General features: G+C 42.2%; 1 protein-coding gene and 1 long non-coding RNA gene across 7 annotated transcripts in view; one reads left to right on the top strand and one right to left on the bottom strand.

Annotated features, from left to right (window-relative positions):
• PRTFDC1 (phosphoribosyl transferase domain containing 1) overlaps positions 1-1429 on the bottom strand; it is a 95527-nt gene extending 94098 nt beyond the window's left edge. For all 3 annotated transcript variants that reach the window (XM_059183906.1, XM_059183905.1, XM_059183907.1), the window contains exon 1: positions 1312-1429. In XM_059183906.1, coding sequence (XP_059039889.1) covers positions 1312-1359 — 48 coding nt within the window. In that variant the 5' untranslated portion in view covers positions 1360-1429. The remainder of the gene's footprint in view (positions 1-1311) is intronic.
• Positions 462-22421, top strand: LOC131838155 (uncharacterized). Of its 4 annotated transcripts, none has more exons than XR_009356503.1 (5): positions 462-861; positions 2608-2758; positions 9095-9162; positions 15585-15703; positions 20689-22421. It is a non-coding gene; the product is annotated as an uncharacterized LOC131838155 (long non-coding RNA). The 4 variants fall into 4 exon arrangements; XR_009356502.1 differs by lacking the exon at positions 462-861 and adding an exon at positions 874-1021; XR_009356504.1 differs by lacking the exon at positions 462-861 and adding an exon at positions 1621-1990 and having other exon boundaries at positions 2608-2754.
• The last annotated feature ends 5536 nt before the right edge of the window (positions 22422-27957 follow it).

The following is a 27957-nucleotide window of genomic DNA, read 5'->3' as shown; positions in this document are numbered from 1 at the left end:
TTCTTTTCACTGCACACATCCCTATGCAAAATTATCTTCTTTATTTGCTTGTCTGTGTCCCTTCTCTAGAATGGAAGCCCAGTGAAGGCAGAGCTTTGTCTGGTTCAGTGCTCTATCTGCAGAGCCTAGAACACCACCCGGAAACTCTGCAGGACAGTCAACAGATGTGGAATGAATAAATAAATGAATTCCTCATTCTTGAAGACAGAAATGGTCTGCTGATTAAGTTGAGAACTGAGCGACACATTTCAACCTGATGAGTTCTGCTGAGTGTGGGGTGTTTCCTTCCTGAAATCCCATGCAATCCATGCATAATCACAGGTTCTCTGCAAATACCACAGGTCTCTGAAGAACGAAGTGTTAATGCAGCAAGTCAGCCCCACTCTCCACCCTCACCCCAGCTCATACACCTGACACAGTAATAACCACCGCCTTCTGTAGAAACCATTCATAGACAGGAGCCCGGAGCAGACGCCAGTGGCCACAGGGCAAGAACGGATTTGATTCCAGGACACTGACAGGTACTCTCTGATTGACTCTTTGAGGGATTCCCAGGAATAAAGAGGCTCTGGTCTGGGAACCCATCATCCTACATCTTCCCATCCGGACATACTACTAGATAGATATTTTAAAATCTTTCCAATTCGCTCAAAGGGTCAAGGCCGCAGCCTCTCCCTTTTGCTCACAAGTTGACTTGACTCCCCAGAGGCTCTAGCCTGTGTCGATCTGCAAAGACCCCAGGGTCCCAGCCCACGTTTCAAAGCTCAAACTCCGTCCATTTGAGCAACTTTAATTCCTAGCTGCCCTCGAGAAGCTTCAGGATCCTTCTGGAAAACAAAACTGGAAGCCTGCGCTGGAGGGGTGAGAGGAAGCACAAAGGGAGGGAGGCCCCCACGAGTAGCGCGCGAGGGTCTTCACGGACCCGCCGCGCTCCTAAAGGCGACCCGTCCTCGCTAGCCGGAGTGGGGACCCGGCCCCACACAGGCTCAGCGCCGGAGTGTCGGACTCCTGGCCCGGGCGGGTAGGGAGGGGCGCGGAGTGGGGCGCGGTGGCTGGGGGGGACACTGAGAACACGGGGTGAAGGGCTGTTGAGTGTCGGGTCAGGTCGCGCGCGGGGAGGGGGGCGGCTGAGAAGGGAGGGAGCAGGGAGGCCATCCGCCCCGGGACGGGAGAACAAAGCAGGGGCTCGCCCGCATTTCACGCGAATGCATTTCAGGCATTTAATCGAAAAGGAGGGGGGCCAAGGAGGGAGGGGAGGGGAGAGAGCGGGGAGAGCACGACTCGGCCCAGAAATCGGCAGTTTGCATTTACCACGACGCCTCGCCCGTAGTCTGGCGCCTCCTCGCTGCTCCCGGCCATGTTTCTCCCGGGCAAAGCGGGAAGGAAAGGAGGGCGCGGGAAGGAGCTGGGAGGGCGCAGGGCTGGGAGGGGGATGGGGCTGTGGGGGGACGGGGCTGGGGCCGGGGACGGGGCCGCCCCGCCCCAGGCCAGCCGTTGGGGAAGGACCGCGCGCCGCGGACCCCGAGCCTGGCGCGGCTCCAGCGGCTCGGCCGCGGCGTCCCCCCGGCCGGCCCTCCCTTTCCCTCCCCTCCCCTTCCCGACGGGTCCCGGGGCGCGGGCGGCCATGCGGGCCCGGAACGCAGGGCGGGCGGCGCGGGGCGCAGCTGCCGAGCCGCGCGCGCTCCACCTGAGCGCAGGCCCGGGGCGCGTCCCTCGCGGCCGCCGCCCGCCCGTCTGCGAGCCCCGGAGCCCCGGAGCCCCGGAGCCCCGCCGCCTGGCTGCTCCCCGCTGGGACTCGGGACGACGAGGCTGCCCGGCGGCTGGAATTTTACAGCAACAGAAAGTGTTCCCATGGCCCCCGCCTCCCTAAGGCTGTGTGGTCCGCCGCTTTCAGGCGAACAATGTCTTTGAATTCTTCCTGCTAATTTTTATGCGCTCTTTATCCCGACTAAAATCCGTGGAAGAGTCTGCGATGTGGGATGTTCTCGAAGTACGGCTGTGGACGAAACTCTCCTGAGTGTGTGTGTGTGTGTGTGTGTGTGTGTGTGTGTGTGCCGTCGAAACGCCCATCCCGGGTTGGGAAAGAGCCCGGTGATGGCTTTTCCCAGCCTAAGCCCGTAGTTTAGGATCCGGAATCTGAAATAGGGCCTTTCTTTACCCCTATTCGGGGGGCGGCGAGCGAGGGGAGAGAAATCATTACAAATTATCTACTTTACCACTTTTTTGAGACCCTAGGGCCAGACTTTAATGGCTTCGGGTTGCAGTTTAAAGCGATCGCTCTCAGACTCGAAAGCCTCTTTTATGAAGCTTTTGTTCATGGAACCCCTGGTCCCAGGCTTCTCCCCACCGAGTGTGCGGGTTCTTTGTCCGTTCCTCTAGGGCCCCGCTTTCCTGGCTTCTATCCTCCTTCTGCTCGCTGCTGTCCGGTCTTTGCAGCCCGGTTCTGGGCTTGAAGCCCCGGAGCTGAACACGGTTCTCGGGCTCAGGCCTCTCTCTCCAAAAGGCTATTTTGTTCATGTCTGGGTTCTGGCGCATGGCAGGGAGAGGAATGCAGATTTTGCTCGGCTTAAGGGGAAAATAGTCATCGAGCGGTTAATGTCGCTCTAGGTTGGAAAATTATTGGTCGTTCGGACGTGGCGGCGCTCAGCACTGATGTGACGCCCCCAGATGCCAGCGCAATGCGAGGAGGACCGCTCCGTGGCTCGCAGACACGAGGCACCGCGCTGGACACTGGGCGATACTGTTTCCTGGCGTGTAGGTAAACATTTCGCTCCTCCTTGTCAGAGGTCCTTGTTCAGGGCCATTTTTATCTCTGCCTCTCACCTCTTTTCCCAAAGGTGAGAAAGTCCGTCCTGCGCTGAAAGTTATCAAAGACCAAGCCCAGGAAGTATCTTCACAACCACCGTCCCTAAAACTTCCAGGATCTGAGAAGTACTCTCCCTGTGCTGCGATCAGACTGTAGAGTTCCCAACACTCGCTGGGGAGCTGCTTTAACCCTACCCGCAGGTTATGGGGAAAAGTCATGGGGCGGGACGTGGAAATCCGTGCTACTAAGACACAAAGATGAGCCAAAGGTAGGTGGTTCTCGAAGCCCGCTGTAAAGTATCCCACTTTATCTCTTATTGCTGCAAAATCAAACTTACCCCTAGGAGGCTCACTGTAGGTCCCGTGTCAGTCAGATCAGGGGCAAGGGACCTCAAATTAAGTGAGAGGTGTAGCTTTTAAACAGAAATCAAAAAGGGCCCAGCTCAGACACTGTGGAAGATGAAAGAGAAACTCTGGGTGAATCTTTCCTTAGAAAGGCCATTAATTTAAATGCAGAACCAAATGGGGTCACAATGAAAAAATATAACTTGCTTGGATGGCAACAGGAATCTTATGAATGTATGCTCAAGAACATTCTGTATAGACCTGTATAGGACATCCTAAGAAGACCACACAATGAGGAACAGTTTTTAAAAATTTTAATAATTCATTTTATTTAAACCAATATGGGAAAAATATCACTTTAACATTTATCGAGATGTCTATTCATTTTTTCATAATAGATCTTTCAAATCTAGTGTGTTTTATGCTTACAGCACATCTCAGTTTAAAGTAGCTACATTTAAAGGTTTTCAGTGGCCACCTGTGGTTAGTTAGTGGTTCCCATACTTGGGTGTTGCAAATCTAGAGTACTCTAGAATTGACTGCATTGACTTAAAGACCTGGGGAGTGAAAGGAACTAAAGACGAAAAGGATGAGATTTCAAATATAATTGATCAGTGAATTTTCCAAGAACTTGGTAGAAATTATACTAGAATATAAAAGCTGACACCAACTATTTGGAGTTTTGTTCAAATTTTTTTTTTAAGATTTTATTTATTTATTTGACAGACAGAGATCACAAGTAGACAGAGGCAGGCGGTGGGGGAGGGAGAGGGGAAGGGGAGAAGCAGGCTCCCTGCTGAGCAGAGAGCAGGCTGCGGGGCTCTATCCCAGGACCCCCAGCTCATGACTGAGCTGAAGGCAGAGGCTTTAACCCACTGAGCCACCCAGGTACCCCGTTCTAGTTTTTTAATATACCTGTTTTTTTTTAACAAATCATTTTTAAAAGTGAATTTATTATCTTGTCATATTTGGATAACGTTTTATGTGATCTAATTATACTTCAGTACTTTGGGCAGCATTAAGGTAACACAATGTAATACTTGATATCAGGAATAGTAATTGCAAGGACAAATATCCAAGAATAACAACTCATCTGGCCAGCCTTAATTCTTATTCTTGAATTATGAGAATCTAGGGGCAAAACTTCTTTTAAAATCTCAACTTTCTGTTGCGTGTCTAGTGGGATAGCTTTGCATTAGAATTCTGATTTTTTTTCTTTTTAGTGATAATTCTTATCATCTTAGCCAATGAGGCTAAGCCAAATACCCCAATCTAATATGCCACAATTTTCTCATCTATAAAAAGGGACAATACCTTGCTGCTCTGTTGCATATAATGATGAGAATAACATAACAGGCAAGAGAATCCTTAGAAAAATTGCATGAAACTGTAAGGTGCTATTAATCTGAGATACCGTGAAAATGTATGAGCAAATGCTTGTGAAGTTAGTTGATCAGAAAATGACAGGGTAATTGCCTTTTTAAAATGGGTGTGGGGCGCCTGGGTGGCTCAGTGAGTTAAAGCGTCTGCCTTCAGCTCAGGTCATGATCCCAGGGTCCTGGGATCCAGCACCGCATGGGCTCTCTGCTTAGCGGGGAGCCTGCTTCCTCCTCTCTCTGCCTGCCTGTCTGCCTATTTGTGATCTCTGTCAGATAAATAAATAAATAAATCTTTAAAAGTAAAATAAAATAAAATGTGTGTGATGGACCAATCAGGGGCAGTTACAGTCTAGAGACAAGTTGGGGTTGGTATGAGAATTGATAAGGAAAATGAGAAAATTAGTAAAATAATGGAATTTTCCACATAAAAAAGGAATATTTTAGCTCAGACTGTCCATTTTCTGATATTTCTTTGAAGGAGCTGTAAGAATAAAAATGTACCTCTTTGCTAAGTTAATAACCAATAAATACACTTGAGTTTTTCAGTCATTCTCCATATCACATTTTAGTTGTAGATTCCCTGCATTTTATTTCATTTTGGGGGGGGGTATTTATTTTAGAGAGAGACAGGGAGCGTGTACAAAAGTGGGAGGGGCAGAAAGAGAGGAGAATCCTCGAGCTGACTCCCCTCTGAGCGAGGACCCCAATGCAAGGCTCAGTCCTAGGACCCTAAGATCTTGACCTGAGCAGAAACCAAGAGTCAACCCCTTAACTGACCGAGCCACCCAGGAGCCCCAAGATTCCCTGCATCTTAAATTCTGAGATTATCATGTGTCACTACCATGGTGTAATCACAAATATTTATACTTACCTGAATTCTCCACCTCACCAAAACACTTTTGTCCTAAAAATGCGTACTGATTTTTTGGACACTCCGGTAGCTTTTAAACTTTTGACCGTACTAATCTGTTACTGAAGGAGCATTTCAATCTGTGTGTTGAGTTGCTTGGAGTCTGTTACTCAGTAACACTGGATTCAAAAATAACAGAAAGGCATTTATTTTTTTCTAAGCCCTGAAACATGAAAAAAAAAAAAAAAAAACCTCTCAGCCTGGGAATTGTGTTGAAATACATAAACATATGAAACTTAGTGACTCAGATTGTTAGTCACAGAGTCACTGGTTAGAGTCTGGATGAAATCCACTGTGGACAAAGGCCAGTAATAATGATGATGATATTTTGCTTTTCCTTAGTGCTGAACAAAACCCTTTACAAATGTTACAAGTATAGAAGAAAAAGTGGCAAGATACTTTCTTCCAAATATTCAGGCTAAGTGAGAATCTTGCTACCTTTGAGGTAGTTTGGCCCCTGCTGGTACATATGTTCAGAAGAAATATAGTTGCAAATAATTGTAACACAAAACAACTTACACCAAAGCCTCATTAGTATTCGATTAGCATAGTAAGCCTTCTTTCACCGCCTCTTGTTTGAAGCAGGATCCAATGTGTAGTCTTAGAATAAAGGAAATAATGGCTCCATAGTCGTTCTTACAAATAAAGCCAGGAGCTACTTTCAGAATTATGTTTTGTATTATTACACTTTCATTAGTAATTAACCTTCCACTGAAGAACACACGATGGATAGACGTCAGCCTGCTTTTTCTGCAATAATGTCAGGCCTGAGTAATATCACCAACGCTAAGTGCTGGGCTGTTTCAGAGATATCCTCCCACCATCTCCCCATCTGACCGGAACAGGAATTGGATAGCTTCAGAGTAAAAGAATAATGCGTCCATGTGTTCCTGCAGATCTCAGAGTCCTGGCAGCCGACCTCAACTCTCTTGGCCACCATAAAGCAGTCATTGAAAGGACACAGCTGCAGGAACTAGAGGCGAAGCACTAAATAAATCCACAGGGCTGGAGGCACAAGTCATGTACATGACCCTAACACAATACCTTGTGGTTATGAATGAACAGATTAGCATCTAATGCTGCTGTGGCAGCTTATGCAAAATTAATTGGCTGTCTCAGCCAGTGCTGAGTTTCTAATGGAAAGATGTCCCGTTCAAAAAACAAAAACAAAAACAAAACCCAAGGAGATCTCCTTCAACTTTGGCTGGGGTGGGGAAAGGGAAGACCAACGTGAGTGGGAATTGAGCCGCTTAATCTCTTAACTGTACATAGGTTCTGTTCAGATCAGCATAGACGTACGGTCCTCACTGGCAGAGTCCCAGGAACTCATCAGTATCGCCAGTATGGGTTGTATTCTAGATAGGAAGTAGTGGGAGCCTGGGAAAGAGGTTGGGGAGAGGTGGCTTGAGGTCTGGAATTATCTGGAGATAATTCCAGAGGGAAGAGGCTAAGACAGAAAAAGAGGAGGGACTTAGAGCAACATTTTCTAAGGTGTGTTTTGTGTCGCTTTTCTTTATATTTGAAAAAGATGAGGCTGTGATTCATTAGGTTGGACAAACAAGGAGATAAGCAAAGTTAAACACACCTCCATCTTCTGGGACTTCTAGAAGCTTGCAACATGCCAACGTACATTGTCAATATTCAAGGAGACTGTAGCAAAATGCCATGTTTCCCTAACTTTGTTGACCGTGGATACCTTTCCCAGGGTGGGTGTTTTATAAAAGTTTTTTAAATTACACTATCGTGAAATATTTTAATTTATACTTTTAATATTCTCTCCCAGTAAGACGTTTTACGTGGTTTTAAAAATACACTGAAAGAACTAAACCTTTAAATAGAACATTATTTTCATACTAAGTATTGTTGTGTTTTTCTTTTTTAAAATATGCACTAATGGAACAGCTGGGTGGCTCAGTTGGTTGGGGTGTGCCTTTGGCTCAAGTCATCTCACCGTTCTGGGATTGAGCCCTCCACCTGACTCTGCTCAGTACGAGTCTACTTTTCCCTCTCAGTCTGCCCCTCCTCCTGCTCATGATCTCTCTCTCTCTCTCTCTCTCTAGTAAGTAAAATGTTTAAAAAATATATGACTAAGAACTTAATTGGACATGACTGAGATCTTTTTCCATCTCCATATAGTCCTTCAAGCTGACATGAAACTTTGCATGTCCTAGAAGACAAGGAATTTATTCCTACCCCCATTCATTCTTTCTCCTTCCCCCTAGCTTGTGAACAAGAACAGCCTTCTGAGTAGCAAGAGAGAGGAAAGCCATCTCATTGCTTCCATTCCCCTTGGTCTCTCTCGATGATAGTATGGTGGCTTTCAAAAGACAATGGTTTGTAGACATTGCCAGCATAGAGAATATCCAGGTGAACCAGTAAACATACTGGGTGTGGGCATGCTGGGCTCCTGGAATTTCCAAGGAGGTCTCTATAATATCCAGGACAAAGGACATCTATTGTAGCTCCCACATTAATAGTTCTGTGGTTTGTACTTGAACGAACTGAGTTCTTTGTCTTTTCCAACTAAGAATCTCTTTACTGTAGTCACCACCTCAGCTGTACCTGTAGGACTCTTGGCAAGTCCAACCTGATTTCCCAGAGGATGAATGTGGCTCCTCCCATAGGACCAACACCAAATGGGGCTGTAGCAAGTCAACAGGTGCACAGGGCTGCTTCTGGGTCTGGAGTCTACCACATGGGGACCGGGGCTTGCTTTCTCCAAAGGGCCCTCCAGATGGGCTCCACCAGGGTTTCACAACCTCCAACCTCGATCCAGAGCTTCCAGAGAGGCCTTTTTATCCCAGAATATCTGCCATATTATTGTTGCTGTGGGGCGATAGGAGCAAGGAACTTCTAGTCTGCCATCTTGCTGACCTATGACTTTTTCAAAAAAGAAAATTCAAATGTATTTTTCCATTTTAAATGTAGTATGCACCAATAATTTTAAATCAGAACACTTGGACAAATAGAAGTAAAATAGAAAGGCATTTAAAACATGTTTTTGGGGTCTTCCACTTTTGTGACTCTGGAAAGTATCTTACACAGTTGTGACTAAATACTTGCTCTGTACTGCTGTACTTCTCTGTCTCACTCTCTAAGCAAAATAAACATCACACAAGTCTTTTTCCATGCTCTAATAAACTCTGTACAAATGTCACTTGAAATGGCAATACCATCATTTATTTAGCCATTCCCCAAGTATTTTTATTACTTCCAAATTTTGATTTCATAACTACATATAAATAAATATGTTTTCAATAAAATGTTTATATGCATTTTAACCATTTCTGGAGGATAAATTCTTCAGAAATGGAGTTCCTAAATTAGGGGGTATAAATATTTTAAGGTTCTTGACATATAGTGCTAAATTTAGCTTACAATATTAATGTCTCTCTTCAATGGAAAGTTATAGTAAATTTTATATAATTTTTAACTGAAATTGAATAAAATTTTACAGCAAAAACACTTTGAGGTTTGAGGAAAAGGGTATTAGTTAAGATATGCTAAAAGCTTAGTAATTAGAACTAAAAGAAAAGTCAGTTTGAATTTGTGATTAATTCTTAACTAAAGATTACTTTAAAACAATGTGCTTTTATTGTAGTAGTCCATAAAGTAATATCTAGACTAATGAAAAGTTTATGGTGCTCTGTTTCAGGGTTTTGGCTCTATGTCAGACAAACTCAGTTTTAAAATCAGACTTTACCACCTACTGCCTGAACTTGGGTAAGTTTCTAACTTCTTTTTACCTTCATTTCTACATCTGTTCAAGGAAAATAATTTTAGTTCCTACTTCTTAAGGTTGTTGTGAGATTTAAGTAAAGTAATGTACTCAGGGGACTGAGTAGCTCAGGAGTTCCCAGCACATTACCTCTTTTATCAAAATAGAACAACTTTATCTTTTATAAAATATTTTGTTTATTTATTTTAGAGAGAGAGAGAGAGAATCTGCACATAGGGCAGGGGAGTGGAAGGGAGAGGGGCAGAGCAGACTTGGAAATGAGGCTCAATCTCACGACACTGAGATTATAACCTGCACAGAAATCAAGGGTCAGATGCCCAACTGACTGAGCCACCAAGGCACCCCTAAAATAGAATAATTTTAGATGGAATTTCTGGTCAGTTGGAATTTCTGTGTGAATAAATAGATCTGTTGAAGAGTTTTGAATTAGTAAACCTACAATCTATAAAAGTTTCTTGGGGTACCTGGGTGGCTCAGTGGGTTAAGCCTCTACCTTTTGTCTCAGGGTCCTGGGATCGAGCCCCGCACCGGGCTCTCTGCTCAGCGGGGAGCCAGCTTCCCCCTCTCCCTCTGTCTGCCTCTCTGCTTACTTATGATTTCTCTCTCACTGTCAAAAAAAAATTTAAAAAAAAAGTCTTATTAAAAGTTTTTTCATGTAAGTGAGCTAACAATTTCCTTGAAATTATATTGTGTTACCAACTTGTTTTATGTATATATATATAATAAATATAAATACATATATAAATAATATGTGTGTGTGTATATATATAGTATGTGTGTACGTGTGTATAAAGCAAAAATAACCTACAGGAAAAGAATCTGATCAGTACAAATAATGATGGATTCTGAATTAAGAAGTCTATATTTTTTATATTTCTAAATTTTACATTAGAAAGAAAAAAAAAAGTAACTTGATTTAATGCTTTTAATGTTTGGAATATGAAGGATAACAATAAAAGTTAACTTCCAGAAGTCTTAACATACTTCAGATAAGCTTATATCAATCATAAATACACCAGTCATCTAGTATGTATGGTTTACATGTAAATAATAAGTGTAAATGGACCAAACTTAAAAATCATGTAGGGACACCTGGCTGGCTCAGTCAGTAGAGCATGGCACTCTTGATCTCAGGGTCATGAGTTTAATTATGCCCCATGTTGGGTGTGGCATCTACTTAATTAAGGAAAATAATAATTTAACATTTTTTTCAGTGTCTCTGTAAGGAGTGACCTGGAAAATCCTATGGCAAAGAGCTGTACCTTGAATCAGAAATGGTGCTTTGGTACAGCAGGCCATTTTAGATGCTAATTGGTTACTGCAATCAGTGGCTTTTCTGCTGAGGTGAAGCGCTCACTTTACCTCAAATTCTCCACTATTTCTCCACTCTAAATTCTCCACTTTTTCAGCAAAATGATCACGAACCTCTTGAACTCAAAGCTCAGGCCAACATTGACGTTATCTGACTCTGTTCTTGGCTTGAGAAATAACCTTCAGATTCTCTTCGGTTCATACCAGACGCACAAATGACAACCTGAAAAGTCACTACAGTGAAAATTTTTAACGCATCTTTAAATTAAAGCCATTCGGAGCAATTGGAGACAGGAAAAATCTAGTTTTTATAGTAAAGGCCAAATGCTTACCTGAGAAATAATTTCTTTCTCTTCCTGCGATTGACGTCAGTGGCCTTTTACACTCAGTTTTCTCAGCGCGTTCATTCAGCCACAGAACATGCACCTGGGTCACCTTTTACAGAGAATAAAGGCATGAGAGATGAGTGACTCAGACTTCTCTGTGGGTCTGGGGATTTTGCCAAAGCTTAGGTGATACAGACAGCCTTCAGACTTATGAACGTCATACCTGGACTTTATACTCCTTACTTTTTTACCTTGATAGTGAAGTCATATTACCTTTTATGTGATGACTTTTTTGTTACCTGGTACCTTTTGCCTTCTTTCTCAACATGTTTTCTAGGTCTTAGAACTACTTTGTGTTTGTTTCTAAGTTCTTGCTTTAGGTGCATTTCCTGGGTTCTGTTGTCTAATCAACTACTTTTTTTTTTTTTTTTTTTAAAGTAGCAGACTTTTAGAAATGCTAAATATTGAGAAGGTTACTGAGATTGTCACTTGGGTGGTTAATCGGAAACCTCTTTGTGTTAGAAAAGTTTTTCTGACTCTTCTTCCACATTTTCTATTCCTTATTACAAAGAAAGGGAGGAAACTCTGGCTTGAAGATCAAGCTATGAAAAGTGATGTCCAACAGACTAGCAGCAATTCTCAAAAGCCAGTTTACTTTTGTGTAATGAGAAACACAGAGAAAGGAGATGGTGGAAATAATTACCTAAGCTCATCCGATGAACTCTGAAAATTACTAGAGAATGTGGAAGAGATGTTCCCTCTCCCCCTGTCAGAACACCCCAGGCAACTCCACTGTGCTGTTTTCTTTAGGTCTGAAAGCCTAAAAGGTAGTGCCCAGGTGGGTAAGCTCAGTGCATTTCATCTGCTCTTAGACTTGAGGTTCTCACCATGAGCAATATTGACATCTGGGACTGAATCAGTCTTTGCTGTGGGGGCTGTTTTGTGCACCCCAGGATGTATAGCAGCATCCCTTTTACCCACTAGAAGCCAGTAGCTTCCAGTTGTGGAAGTTATCCCCAGGGGATCTGGGTGGTTCAGTTGGTTAAGCATCTAACTCTTGATTTCAGCTCAGGTCATGATGTTGGGGTCGTGAGATGGAGGAGCCCTGAGTGGGGCTTCATTCCGGTGTGGCTGCTTAGTATTCTCTCTCTCTCTCTCCCTCTGCCTTCCTCCCCTACCTCCATGTCTCCGGGCATGCATGCACCCTCTCTATTTCTCTCTCTCTCTCTCAAAAAACAAAAACAAAAACAAAAAACCCTTCAGAAAGTAACAAGTATCCCTCCCAGGGTGTGGGGGGAAACTTGTTCCCAGTTAAGAATCACTGTCTTGGGGTGCCTGGGTGGCTCAGTGGGTTAAGTGTCTACCTTTGGCTCAGGTCATGGTTCCGGGGTCCTGAGATGGAGCCCCATATCGGGCTCTCTGCTCAGCAGGGAGCATGCTTCCCTTCCTCTCTCTCTGCCTGCCTCTCTGCCTCCTTTCGAGCTCTCTCTGTCAAATAAATAAATAAAATCTTAAAAAAAAAAAAATCACTGTCTTAGAGTGACAACTCTTACAATGGCCTTACCTGTTTCCTACTCTATTTCAAGGTGGTAAAGGAAACTGTGTAGCCCATAGCCAATAGACCTATAAACAATAATAGCCCTTTTGGCTATGGAATAATGTTAGAAGAGTTTGAGGGAGGGTTTTCTTTCTTAGATGTTTCCTGGAATAGAGAAACATAACCCAAACATAAAGAAAACATTGACTATGTTTCAAACATAGAGGAAGAAATCAACATTCAGGTTGGAAAGCAAAACCCAAACTTGGTTTCTACACTGTCTTTTTCTTAATGACTCAATCATTTTTCATTTTCTCCTAGTCCTTCTAAATAGGGATTTGAGTTTACAAATAGGGAGTTGAGTTTAAGAGACCTCCGAAGTTCATTAATATTCTTTCCATTTAATATAAAGAAAAGTGAGTCTCGGGGGAGGACATAAGACTGCCCAAATGGTATTTTAAATTCCTGAGGCTTACCGTGGAAGTTGGAAGTGACCTTCCCTTCTTAGACCTGTCTTTCATAGAGAGCTGTGCATGCTGGGCTGCTCAAGCCACTGCCTGGGTGAGTACCTGGTCGCACAGGCAAATCCTGAATCATCGGAAGTCTGTGTCATGCCTCTGCCAATTAATGTGACCTTGGGACTTACCAGCCTGAGGTTCAGCTCCTCGCCTGCAAATGAGAATTTCCATGATGACCTGATGTGATTGCTGTGGCTCACATTAGCATCATGATCTTTGTCACTCATAGTATTCTAATTTTCCTCCCTCCCTTACTTTTCCCTCTACCGTGTCTGTTCCTTGCGCATGCCCAGGCCTCAGGAGCCACAGAGCCCTCGAGTACATGCTCAGCCCTAATTCTGAGTCCCAGCATTACAGAAAGCTCACCACCACCTCTCTGGTTTTTAGAAAACCGAGTTCACGTGCTTCAAAGAAATTGAACAGAGCTGTCTATCCATTTCTTACTCTTTGGAATGGTTTCATCCCATGTTCTAATGTTTAGATGTCCATGCATGTAAAAAATTAAGTTCTCTTTGAAATGAACCAGCGAAGTCTTCGAGCTGGGGCAGGACTATTGGAAGTCATCTAGTTCAGCAAGGGCTCCTTGTATAGTACACCCACTGTGTGGTCAGGTTACTTTCACTGAGGGATACTCAGACCCTTCTCGGTAAGTTCTAATTCTTGCCATCGCCCTACCTTGTACGTTTTGTGTTTTCTTTTGGAACAATACGGGTTACATCTCCTTTCTCATTCCCTAATGAGCTACATGACCATCAGGAAGTCATGGGGCTCTAATTTTGCTGCCTTTAACGGCTTTCTATGTGAATCCATCAAACACAAAATAACGAAACTTAATTCTGAAGCCACACAACCACCTGAAACCTAGTCTCATTTTTTGCATTTAGTGAGATTATGTAACTTGGAAGATGACTGATCTCCCAGTGATATGAACAAAGAACATTCAGACTCACAGTCTTCCTCCGGAAGAACAAGTTTCAAACACATTCCAACGGAGTATGAATTAAAATCTCTAGATATGTCTAGAAAATAGAAAAAGAAACTTGAACGTGACTTTTTTTTTTAAAGATTTTATTTATTTATTTGGCAGAGATCACAAGTAGACAGAGAGGTTAACAGAGAGAGAGGGAGAGGCAGGCTCTCCACTGAGCAGAGAGGCCGATGCGGGGCTCGATCCCAGGACCCTGAGATCATGACCTGAGTCAAAGGCAGAGGATTTAACCCACTGAGCCACCCAGGCGCTCCTTGAATGTGACTTTTATGCCATTTCTATTTTGGCATTTATGTCAGCCTTGTAATTGGAGGAGAAAAATGAAGTATGAGGCGCTTGCGTGACTCAGTCAGTAAAAGCCTCTGCCTTCGGCTCAGGTCATGATCTGAGGGTCCTGGTATCAAACCCCTACCTCGGGCTCTTTGGTCAGAGGAGAGTCTGCTTGTCCCTCTCCCTCTGCCTGCAGCTCCCCCTGCTTGTGCTCTCTCTCTGTTTCTCTCAAAGAAATAATAAAAAGCTTTAATAAAAAAAATAAAAATGAAGTATGTACAAACCCTGGGAATATGGTCAGTGATGCTGTGATAGTCCTTTATGGTGACAGACGATCACCACACGCTTGTGGGACATCATTCATAGAGTTGTTGAATCACTATGTCCTACACCTGAAACTAACGTAACATTGTTTGCCAACTGTATTCCAATGTAAAAAAAAAAAAAATGAAATGAAGTATACGAAAGGGACTTAATACTAACACGGCTAATAAGGGGAAGACCCCATTACGTGTGGTATGTGCAATTTTCTCACTAAGTTTGAAAGCAGTGCCGTCATTCTCTGGGACCGTAACACCCACCGGTTTCCTTTCATCCTTCCTGCGAGTGCCGTAGGGCTTTCTCTGGACACCAGAAACACCTTCCTCTGAGTCACTTTCCAGCGTCAGCTGAGCAGCCTGTGCTGCCAGCCGGGTTCCCGGACACCTTTTCCATTGTGCAATCTCCCTCTGTTAGAACGCACCATTCCATCTACGTAAGCAATGAAGTGACTGGAATATGGTACACGAAGGATGCTAGAGATGAAATGAAATCTTTGTAAGACGTACTCCAGATCCCCGAATGTATACCTTTATTTATGGACATCCACATTCTCCTATCAGCACTTCCAGTACTGACCTTTAATGGTGGAGTCTTGAACAATTACCCATCCTATCTGTGCCTCAGTTTTCCTATTGGTAAAAGAATATAGTAATCACATTTACATCATAAGGTTATTATGAGGACTAGGTGAGTTTATTTAATAAGCACAGAGAACACTACAGACCCTATAACTGCTGTATATGTTTGATGTTCTTACTGTTAATGGGGAATAAAATGCGGCCATGTCTCTGTTTCTCATTTTATTGGCTATGCATGCCTTTGGAAAGTCATATAACAATTGGGTTATTTTTTTACTTAATTTAATGAGCATATTTTGTCTCCACTATGAGTAAGACCCACAGCTTTGCTCATCCTAACACACTAGAAGATTCTGGATTCCATAGGTACCAGGTTCAGTTTCTGCTGCCACACATTCAGAGCTTCCGAAGTCATCTTTTTCTGGAGTATGTCTATGTGTGAGCATGTGTGTATAGCCACACACACTGAGAAAGTGGAAGAGACGTATCCAGCTGGTCTGGACTAACCCATTCTTCTGTCATTACTCTTCATAATGACACCGTGTGATTTCTTTCAGCAAGTGCAGCTGGCACCACCTGGCCTGCCTTTGATGGATGTCATGCCCAGAAATGATGAAAGGCTTTGGCTCTTACAAATGACAATACCCCTCAAATGAACAGAATGCTCGCCATGGAGGTAGGGCAGGAAAAATCACGAATTGTGTTGTTTTTTTTTCTCCTTGTCCAGCAAATCCCTAGCATTTCTCACTGCATTACTCTTGGCTTAATTCCATATTTAGATCCTTGAATAAAAATTCTACAAGATGGGGCACTTGGGTGGCTCAGTTGGTTAAGTAACTGCCTTCAGCTCAGGTCATGATCCTGGAGTCCTGGGATCGAGCCCCGCATCAGGCTCCCTGCTTGGCAGAGGGTCTGCTTCTCCCTCTGACCCTCCCCCTCTCATGCTCTCTCTCTCATTCTCTCTGTTTCAAATACATAAATAAAATCTTAAAAAAAAAAATTCTATAGGAGACTTACCAGCAGTCTTACTGTGATCCTGACTGTACTTTGTGCCCTTAAGTGGGTAGTAGTGACACTTGTATGTATATAGATATGTGAAAAATATAGATATTTAATATGTTTATACTTATATATGATTAAATACACATGCATATATTTGTGTGTGTGTATATTATAATTTTGACCAAATAATTTTGGCTCAGCACCCCCAAAACTGCAAGACACTAGTCATCCTAAAGATAAAAGAAGTAGTAAAGCAAAACATTTTTTCTTAAAATATTTTAACAGATTTACATAGACAAGGCTTCTGGTATTTCTGGTTATCAGCAAAATCATCACTGGGACACAAAAAGAGTGGAAAATATTGGTGGAAATGTCATCACCTGGTAGATTTTTTTTTTTTTTTTTAGGCCTGTCGGCAGGTGAGATCTTGTACTAGACCATTCTTTCTTCCTTCTGATCCCTATTTTGGGAGTGGGGTTTTCCCAGGCCCAGCAGGAAGAAGAATTCTGTTTCCTTTCTCTCTGACAACAACCTCTTCCAAGGCTGATGAACAAGGCAAGCCAAGTGTAAGCCTAGCCTTGTTGAGGAGTTCGAGACTACACAAATGTGGTGCCCCGCCAGGCAAGCTTAGCAAGCAGGAAAGCCTTCTAGGTCTTTCAGCAATCTCCTCATAGAGATGCTGCCACTCCCTCACTCATCAAGCAGCTAATGTCCTTCACGATATCCTTTGTTGTCTAAGCTCCTCCCACAGTCCTGCCCCCTAGACCTGCCTTGAACGGTATGACTCCATGTCCATGGCTTCTTTTCAGCCCCCCGTGATGCCCCTACTCCCTTACGTGCCTTCCGACAACTTCGGTTGAGGCCCTTCTACCCATGTAGGTAATCTGACTTTAGAGGACCCGATGAGACCTGATGGTGGCATTTCAGACACTGCAGCATGTTGATGAGGGCAGACAGAATATTTGGAATCCCATAGTATCACCTAGGAACCCTGTATCTTACTCCAGGTTGACCACCATACAGGGACTCCTCCATTTGGAAGCCCCAAAGTTGAATCATGTATAATCACTCACTCTCTATTCTCCCAACCCTTGTATTTTGGCTACTTTTCTTTGTTTCTTTCTCTCTTTTTTTTTTTTTTTAAGATTTTATTTATGTGACACAAAGAGAGAGAGTGAGTACAAACAGGGGAGAGGCAGGCAGAAGAAGAGGGAGAAGCAGAGTCCCCGAGGATCAGAGAGCCGGGTGTGGGGTTCCATCCCCTGGGATCATGACCTGAGCTGAAGGCAGACACTTAACCGACTGAGCCACCCAGTTGTCCCTATTTGGGCTTCTTTATAAGTAGCAAGATGGATGCTGCCAGTCCTAAAGTTAGCCGTGCTGCCCCTTCAGTTACAAAGACTCACCGTTTTAGAGTCTATTATGGGTGATGTATGCTGAGGATGGAAGTTCTGTGCTCACGATCCTATGAGCATGTTTCATAATGCCTCTTCTAAAAGCCTATCACAGAACTATAGAATCCGTAGATCTCTTTTTCTGGGAGTGAGCTCTGAAGAAAAATTCACACACATACACATAAAAGAAAGATAAAAAGGAAACCATGGGGGGCGCCTGGGTGGCTTAGTGGGTTAAGCCGCTGCCTTTGGCTCAGGTCATGATCTCAGGGTCCTGGGATCGAGCCCCGCATCGGGCTCTCTGCTCAGCAGGGAGCCTGCTTCCCCTTCTCTCTCTGCCTGCCTCTCTGCCTACTTGTGATCTCTCTCTGTCAAATAAATAAATAAAATCTTAAAAAAAAAAAAACCGTGATGCAATTTTTTTTTAACAAATGTTAAAATTTGTTTAAACAAACAAATTTTTTGGTGTTTCTTTCTTTCTTTCTCCCTCCCTCCCCTCCCCTTTCCTCTCCTTTCCTTTCCTTCTTTCTTTCTTTTCTTCCTTCCTTCCTTCCTTTCTTTCTCTCTTTCTTTCCTAGAATAAGATTGTAGTATATCATTTTTATAGGGAAAAATTCATAGAGCCCAATGAATTGCAAGAAAAAGATCAAGAGGGCCTTTTGTTTGCAAAATACAAAGAAAAACACTTTTCACTTTTCAAAACTGTGGCTTCGGTGATGTCCATAGTTGCAGAGTCCCTGGAGCTGATGAATTTTGTCCTGTGGAATGACATTTTAGGCCATTATGGACATGTATCCTTTCTTATCAGGAGCATTCTTAGATCATTCCCCAAGGAGTTCTAAAATTTTTCTAAGGAACTCTGCAACATTCTAGAGTAGCATTTGCTAAACTTAAGTGCCGTGGGGGGGGGGGGGGGAACAACACTCTTTTATATCGTTTTGCATAGCAACATCCCAAACACAGCAAATGTGATGATGCATGGAAAATAGAAAGAGTCTGGGAGAAATACAGCTATGGAGGGACTGGTCATGTGTTCCCAGAAATCACTTGAGGACTGTGTTTCTGCTTTCTCATGGCAGCTGCCAGGGGCCAGGCTTATCCATGGTTTATTTCCTGAAACTCTGCCTTAGCAATTCTTACAAACAAAGCTTTATTTTATTCAGAAATCAGGTGAAAAGGAAAAAAAAAGAGATCAATGCTTATTGAAGGAGTAAAAACATCTTTCATAATGATGTGTACTCCCATAAGCATGTGCTGCATACTTTAGAAGTATAGTAAGTATGCACTGGTCTGAAAACAGTTACCATGGGAACAAAACTTTTTCCCCATTAGATGGAAGGGTAGTGACTGTAGTAAATTTCCACCCAAATATCTAAGCTACACCAATTGACCATCAGTTGGGAATCAAATCCAACAGACTGTGGATTTAATAGGCTGATGTTAGAGGGAGACGGTAAAGACTCTAATATAAGGAAATTTTTGGCACATCCAGTGATCAAACTAAGTTTGCTAAACAAGCCATCAAAATAGGCACTTTGGTGCCCACTGCTTTTTTAAAATTCTGCTGTAATTTCCCAGAAGGGCATCACCCCATCTTTCAGCTGAAAGCTGTGCCAGGCAATTTCAAAGAGGAGTCTTACAGCATGGTCCATAAGAATTTATTCTGGAAAAGAGAGAAAATGTGAGAGAGCATGCACAAGCAGATACATAGGGTTCTGGGAACACTTGGAAGTGTCAAGTGAGGTTAGAGTCAGGGATGCTTCTATGAGAGTTGGATTTGAGTCCAGCTCTGAACGTAAAGATGTTTTAGGATTACCTTAACCTTAATTTCTTTATTTCACATAAGAGTACATGAAAAAAATCTACATCAGAAGTTGAAAAGGGCTCTTTTCCTATCAAATAAAAATTATAAGTGATAAGAAGGCACTGTGACAGTTTAAGATTTTTTTTTCTTTTTTCTTCTTTTTTTTTAAGATTTTATTTATTTATTTGACAGAGATCACAAATAAGCAGAGAGGCAGGCACAGAGGGCGGGGAGCAGGCTCCCTGCTGAGCAGAGATCCTGATGCAGGGCTTGATCCCAGGACTCTGGGATCATGACCTGAGCCGAAGGCAGAGGCTTTAACCCACTGAGCCACCCAGGTGCCCCCCAGATTTCTTTTTTTCTTAACAGTACCGAAAATGACAGATCTATGACAACATTTTAGATTTAAGGAGATATGGGTATAGAAGAAGGATGAATAAGGAAAATATGATCTTGAGGACACGCAAGAGAAAAGCAGAAATTCGATACGTGAAGTGGGGGAGGGGCGAAAGAGTATAAGACCCCCAGAAAAATATTGGTTAGCAAATATAGTAATGGTAGATTCATTTTCTCTTAAACATTTGAATAAACTAGTACACATGAATTCTGATATGACTTTTAAAAGTAATTAACAATTTAAAATAGTTTTAAAATTGAAAAGGATTCTAATAACGAAATATCACCCTAGGGGTGCCTGGGTGACTCCATCGGTTGAGGGTCCAACTCATATTTCCGCTCAGGTCATGATCTCAGAATCGTGAGATGGAGCCTCACATCAGGCTCAGGGCTCTGCTCTCAGTGGGGGGTCTACCTGAGATTCTCCCTCTCCCTCTGCCCCCCCCACTGCTGATACGCTTTCTCGCTCTCTCATTCAAATAAATAAATAAATCTTTAAAAACATGTATCAATTTAAGCACTCATTGTAACTGAATTGAATTTACATGAAAAATACCCCAGTCTAAAAAAATCTAAAAATCTAAAAATTCAGATGCTGAATCAATGCCAGGTCATCACATAAAATTCTGAAAGAATACTAGAAACCTAAGATGAAATGATGATAGAATACGGCATCTTTTACAAAGATCATATTCTACTGAAGTCCCTTGGCTGACAGTTTTACTTTTTTAGAATTCTCTGTTTCATTTAATTTTTAAAAGGATAAGGGTCAATTGTCATCAATGTCTTGGCTCACACTGAAGTAACTGGAAATTCTGAACACTTAGAATCTTGGCATGTTCTTTATTTCACTTTTTATGTTATAAAATATACTTAGAAGCCTTCTTACCAGAGTCTTTTAGGCTTTTCTACTACTGTATTTTAATTCTCCAAAGGGTGTGTCAAAGAGATTTTTTAGGGGAAAACAAGAAAAAAAGCTTTGGGTGCATTACAAAAGAACGCCAGCAGTTTAATGCTATATAGTAAGATGGTGACCTAAAATCTAAAATCTTGTTATAATTTCAGGCTGAACTCACCAGTTTCACTTGTTCTTACCACCCATACCCTATGAGGCCCTCAGCTTAGCGCTAGACATCATCTGACTACAGGAGAGGCAGCTGCCTGTCATCTCAGCAATTCTGAAGGAAAGCCAGGGAATTTGTTTGAAAGTGTTTGTCCAGATGAAACCACATGTGGCCTCCAGGGTGCTCTGGGCCTGAAGCCGAAGCCTGCTGGCGTTGGGAGAGCTGCGGAGCTCATCCAGAAGAAAATCTGATGTCTCCTTAAAGCCAGGAAAGATAAAAGAAACCTGCATTGGTCCAAAACAGCACAGTTCATGTGTGGGAATTGCACAAGATTGGGGTTTGTCCTCTTTGTTGGCCTCAGAAAGGCCAGGGGATGGAAAAGAAAGTAGACAGCTGCTGAGTCCCTCTGTTTTGTTATTCTCTTTGCTTATGAGAAACTGGACTGCTTTGCCTTGATTAACCCTCTTGGTGGATAGGGGGCCTTGAGCATATAATATATTGTGTCCACGTAGGTGATAAAGCCACACTGGGACCCAGTCCTATGAAAGGTAAGACTTGATGGGCTTTCTGTGCCTTACAAAACTCTGATTCTTCTTAATAGTGATTGAATTGCATGACCTATTGTAGATGATAGGCAAGATTCTCAGGCAGGCTGGAAAACTGTTGACTCTTGTTATCCCGTGCCAAAATATTTGGTAAAGTCGTCACTTGAACTGTCATAGAGGAGAAACCACTCACTTATCTATCCCCTCGAGGGGAACTGTTTGGAAGAACTCAGACTGTTGTGGTAGGTTGACAGCTCCTTGTTGCTTTTTATCAAGACATGATGAGAGAAAAGAAGTCAGGCAAGGGCCATGCAGTTTGCACGGAGAGATGGAAGTGAAGACACTTGTGCTAAGGAGGGGTTCTTGGAACGCAGCTTGCCCTCTAACGTCCAAATGTGTAGCCCTCTGCTGTTGGAAAACACAATCAAGAAAGAGAGGAACGCAAAACAAAGAGGTCAGGAGACCCAGCACAGACTCTACCACTGGGAAGGTGAGAACAGATCTGAGATGGTTACAGTGAATCCAGATTGGAAAACTCAGCCAGTACCCATGGTCTCTATTCCATCCAGAATGTAACATAGGCATTGTGAAGGTCAGTAGAAACATTGCTTTCCTGATGAAATCCACAATGTTGTTGGTGTCTGGCTGATAAAAAAATGACAAGATAATTAAAAAATCTATTCCTTACTTGAATGCTGACATCAATCTCTGACGTCTCTCTTGGCAAGAGTCTTCTGATCCCCAATGACTGTAACAGAAGAAAACTGGATATCTGTCAGACCAGAGAACTTCTCCTGTAGATACATACATGATTGTTTCTATATTATAGGTACACATATGCATGGAATATTCTTTGGAAACTTACACAAGAAGCCGGTCACAGTGGTTACTTGAGAGGGGGAGGCAGAGGCCATAGGAAACAGCATGAGGGAGACTTACTTTTCTCTTCTCCCATTTGGATAAATCATTGGACCATGTATGTACATCTCCTATTCACACATGCACACTGCAAAGTAAAACAATAGTCTCTAATAAAATTTTGAGTGCATGTACCTTTTGACCTAGTTATTTCTCTCCTGGGAATGAACTCCCACAAATTGAACCAAATGTGTGAAATGGTGTATGTTTAAAGTCATTAGATTGTAGCATCGCTTTTAATAACAAGTATTAAAAACAAGTGAAATCTTAACTGGCACTGGTGAAGTGTATACAGCCATATGATTTAATAGCACACATCCACAAGAGGAAATAAAGAACAGTATATATTGATAAAAGTGAGCTCTACAGTATTACTGAAAGGTACATAAAAGTTGGTAACATTGGCTGTCTCAGAAAAGGAGAACTTGGTAGCAGAGTTTCACTGGTAGGATAGATAACTTTTATTCCAAAAGAATTCCATATCCATATTCCATATCAATAACAGCAGTTAAGTGTATACCCTTGCTTCATAGACAACTTTCTTTTTTTTTAAGATTTTATTTACTTACTTAACAGAGAGAGACACAGCGAGAGAGGGAACACAAGCAGGGGGAATGGGAGAGGGAGAAACAGGCTTCTTGCTGAGCAGGGAGCCTGTTGCGGGGCTCCATCCCAGGACCCTGGGATCATGACCTGAGCCAAAGGCAGACACTTAATGACTGAGCTACTCAGGTGTCCCGACAACATTCATTTGAGTGACTAAGTTAAGGCATTTAAAAATTTTATATATATATATATATATGTGTGTATATATATATATGATATTATATAAAGTAATATATAATATAATATCTTCGGTATGTATATCACCCCTCCAATCTTGCTTCCTTATATAGGCAACATCCTATAGAATAAGAAGTCTTATTCTAAAGGCCATATCTGCATGTGCAATTTAAAAAATTAATATGTGCATAGATTTTTTGTATCGATCTTGTTAAATAGTATGTTCAGTTTCCAGGGATAATTAGCATCAACTTAGTCTGTTGCTAATTTCAGTTATTTCTTACCAAGGACATTATGAAGAAAAAATGCATATGCCACCTTTGATGTCTTTCACCAATGAATGAATGAATCAATCAGTTGTTTACTGGGAAGACAAGATTCCTTTTTACTTATTTACTTTTTGGCCACAGGCATTGTTCTAAGAGCATAGATTCTGTGACCTGGTCAAAGAGAATGTTCTTCTGTAATGGGAGCCACTCTTTCTAGCTAAATGGACATACTTTTTTAGATGTTCTCTTCCTGTCCCTGTTCCTTTCCCTCCTCCTCTTTGTTCTCTACTTCTTTCTTCTAGCACTAGTTTCCTAGAGACCATTTATTTGAGACCTAGAGACCATGAAGAACACTTTAGAGTAGCTGAAAACCTCAAATGACTATTATTAGTAAAGTTTTCTTTTTAAAAAGTCCTAAAAATTAGCAAGATTTTTGTTTTACTTAACATTCTAATATGTCAAATGGTAGACTGAGCTGGGGAGTGTTGGTGCAAATCATTGGCTCTGGATCTTCTAGTGCTTTTCTGTGCCCTGATGAGAATCGAGATCAAACTTATGGATAAGCTCAGTTGAAAGTAGTCGTATACTTTGAGAGTGACAGACCTTTAGAACTGGAGGGAGGGTTGAACAAAACCGACTTCAGTTTCTTTGCTTTAAAGATGAAGACACTAAGGTTGAGGGACACTGAGTGATTTCCCAAAGGTCACGTAACTTAACCACCAGAGCCAAATTTTTTTCATCATAGCAGGTCTCAGCCAGGAAGAAACAAACCCTCCAGAAAAATTATCTTGCTCTTTTTTCCCTTATCTATGCTTGTCTTTTACTTGGAATAGCCAGTGTTTATGAACAAATCACCTTCTGTGGGTTACTAAGAACTTGGAAATGAGAGAAGTTCGATTGCCCTCTTAAGAATTAATTGTGCTTCCTGCCTTGTCAGTTTTTGCCATTCTAACTGGTGTAAGGTGAGGGGCAAATCAGAAGGGGAGATGAACCATGAGAGACTAAGGACTACAGGAAACAAAGTGAGGGTTTCAGAGGGGAAGGGGGTAATGGGTATTAAGGAGGGTTAGCCTGGTGGTGGGTATTAAGCAGGGCACGTAGTGTTGGAGCACTGGGTGTTATACGCAAACAATGAATCATGGAACACTACATCAAAAACTAATGGTGTACTGTATGGTGACTAACATAACATAGTAATATTAAAAAAGAGTTAATTGTGCTTTTAACCAGCATGGGCCTTCTCACCTACCAAAAAATTTTCTTGAGCCGTTGAAAAGTATCCTTGGCTTTGGTGGTTAAACTGTTAATGTGGGCTGTATTAATAGACAAGTTAAGTCACACGGTAATCTTGTGACATTGACCAATGACATTAACATATCTAGAGAGATAAGAGGATTTCAGCATAAGAGTTTGAACTGCAAATACAGAACAGAAGCAGGGGAGCCAAAGTAGGAGTTGACCTGGGTCTTCCTGCTCAGAGCTGGGGATAGGAAAGCCCAGGTGGGGTGTTGAGAATTTCATTCCCATCGTCCAACATCTCCTTTAGGAAAAGGGTCCTTCTTTTTTGAACTTCCTTGGCTTCCTTTTGAACTTCCCTCTCTTTTCTTCTAACCTCTCAGGCCACTCTTTCTCTCATCTACTTGCTCCGTCCTGCTCTCCCATCTGACTTCTACTTGGTAGAGTCATTGAGACCTCATTCATTGTCTTCTCACTGGATACTTTGTCCCAAGGTGATCTCATTCATGCTGATGAATTCTCAGAATTATAGCTCTATCCCAGATCTCTTTTCTTTCTCTTTTTCTTTCTCTTTCTTTCTTTCTTTCTTTCTTTCTTTCTTTCTTTCTTTCTTTCTTTCTTTCTTTTTCTTTCTTTTTTTTTTTTTTTAGAGACAGAGAAAGAGAAAGAGTAAGCTTGTGCATGGAGGGAGAATCCCAAGCACGCTTCATGCACAGTACAGAGCCCAACACTGGATTGGATCTCACAACCCTGAGATCAAGAACTGACTAAAATCAAGAGTCAGACACTTAACCGAGCCACCCAGGTGCCCCTCTGACTCAAATATCTATCTATCTACCTACCTACCTACCCATCCATCCATCTACCTATGTATATCATCTATCTCTAAATAGATGTCACAGAATCATCATAAATACATATGTAAAATTTTGTCTGTCACCATCATTTATCATCATCTATCTCCAACTAAATGTCACAAGATTGTCATAAATATAAAGGTCTAAAATTTACATTCTTGATCTCTTCACCTATTCTCACCCGTCTGGTCTGCCTTTAGATTTCTCCATCTCGGAAAATGGCACTTCCATTGCCTGGCTGCTAAAATCATAAATTTGGTGGTCACCCTTGAAATCTTTCTCCTCCTCCCTTTTCAGTCGATCACCGAGTTACATTTTTAATTTTTTATATATTTCTTTTTATAAATTTTTCATTTCTTTCTTTTTATATACCATGGCACTGGTATATGCTACTATGTTCTTTACCTGGAGGACTATGATAGTTTCCTAGTCTCTCCACATTCATTTATTCTTCTACTTTCATCCATGTAGTGAGTGATCATTTAAAAATAGATTGTATTATGCTCCCTGTCTTCTTAGAACATGTTAATGCCTGTTGCTTCCCTCTTCGTCTTCAGCTTGAATCTTTCTCCTTTCTCTGTATACTCCAGACCCAATGGCTGCCTTTGTCCTTTGGGTTGAGGGTTCCCTACCCCATATTCTTCATGCATTCTGCTTAGAAATTTGTACTTCTACAAACCTCTTTCCCACCTTCTTTTTCCCAACTTCTATTAATTCTTTAGTCTATTTGTAAGTGTCATGGAGACAGAAAGTAGAATGGCAGTTGTGGGGGACTGGAGAGAGACTAGGGACTACTGTTTACAGGGTATGGGTTTGTTTTATAAGATGAAAAGACTTGGAGAAAGATGGTGATGGATGCACAAGGCATTGAACGTATTTAATCCGACTGAACTGTGCACTTAAAAATGCTTAAGATAGTGAATTTTAAAATGTATTTTATCATAATAAAAATTTCATGTTCAGGTAGCAGCTCAAGAGTCCTGTGCCTTTTAATACATGTGCACTGGTCTCTGAGGTCCTGAGAACAGTGAACCTGTGGGCCCTCAGACTTGAGGTCAGGCTCTGGATCACATTAATTCACTAATAAATGTCACCCATGAGGCTTTGTTGGAGGCAACCTTGTGCACCTCTTTCCTTAGTGACGCTTGGCAGCATTACTGACTTAAGCTTATCTTTCTTGGGGGCAGGGGGTAGAATATCTGTGCTGAGTAATTTCAGGAAGTATTGCCAAGTTTTTGCCAGTTATTAAAGATAGCAGTTTCCAAATACAGTTATCATCTGCGTGTTCCACTGAGGAGCCAGACTGGGGTAATTTCAGGCGAGGACTTCTAAACTGTTCATTCATGTCCTTTCCTGCGACTGAATTTTATAAGCTTGGGAAATTCTATCAATATGCTAATGGGCCCAGGACCAACTGGATAAAAATAGTATAGAATTGAGAAGTGTTCTTTGTTCATTTTTTGGTTGTTTTTGTTTTTGTTTTTTTCTGAGAGAGAATGAGCTTGGCGGCGGGGCCTGGTGGGGTGGGGGGGGGGTTGTGCTGCAGAGGGAAAGAGAGAATCTTGACCAGGCTCCATGCCCAGCATGGAAACTCACACAGGGCTCATCCCATGACCCTGAGATCATGACTTGAGCTGAAACCAAGAGTTAGACACTTGACAAACCAGTCACCCAGTTGCCCCCAGAATTGAAGGATTCTTAATAATAAACCTTAGCAAGAAATGTATTGTCTTTCTACATGCCAGGAATTATGCTGTTGTGCACACATTGTTTCATTCTGTTCCCATCACAACTCTACAAAGCACTGCTATAGGTTATCAACCCATCTTAAAGACCCTGAAAACGTGTCCTAAAAAGATGTTGAAGCACAGTTAAGTGCTGAGCTGGGATGTGACCTTGAATCAGCCTGACTCCAGAGCTTGAGCTCATTAGCATGACAAGAGGTTACCTTCTTTTTTTTTTTTTTTAAGATTTTATTTATTTATTTGACAGAGAAATCACAAGTAGGCAGAGAAATAGGCAGAGAGAGAGAAGGAAGCAGGCTCCCCGTCGAGCAGAGAACCCAATGCGGGGCTCGATCCCAGGACCCTGAGATCATGACCTTAGCCGAATGCAGAGGCTTTAACCCACTTAGTCACCCAGGCGCCCCATGAGATTGCCTTTTCCCATCTTGCTCATGCAGCTCTTTGGCTGGGGTAGCAACTTCCTTGTGTAATAGTCAAAATCCCTATCCTCTAAGTCTGATAATAATACCAATGGGTCATCAAAATATATGTTTGGACATCATTCATTAATTTATTCAACAAAAGTTTTTTGAGCACCTTCTATGATGTAGATTTTACGGAATGCAGACGAAAAAATATGGTCCCTTCTCCCCCAGAAGTTTGCAGTATGCAAGTCGAGCAGCCTTTAATTCAAAATAAGTGTATAAGGAAAGTCTATTGCTCTATTGTATTGTGTGTATACAATTGTGTATACACACAATACAATATGAGCAATACTGGAATAGGAGGACTGAATCCAAGGAGTCAAAAAGGGGTGGCACGGAAGTGTAATGTGACCCAACTCTTGAAGCCAGAGTTTCTCCGGGCAGATATGCAGGAGTAGAAAGAAAAGGGCAGAGGAAACTATGTGCAAAGATTGGGTGTGGGGCAGAGGCTCT

The sequence above is a fragment of the Mustela lutreola genome, chromosome 8 (genome assembly GCF_030435805.1).
Source record: "Mustela lutreola isolate mMusLut2 chromosome 8, mMusLut2.pri, whole genome shotgun sequence".
NCBI lineage: Eukaryota > Metazoa > Chordata > Mammalia > Carnivora > Mustelidae > Mustela > Mustela lutreola.
Note: the sequence above shows the minus strand (reverse complement) of the source record. Positions and strands in the feature narration are given on the sequence as shown.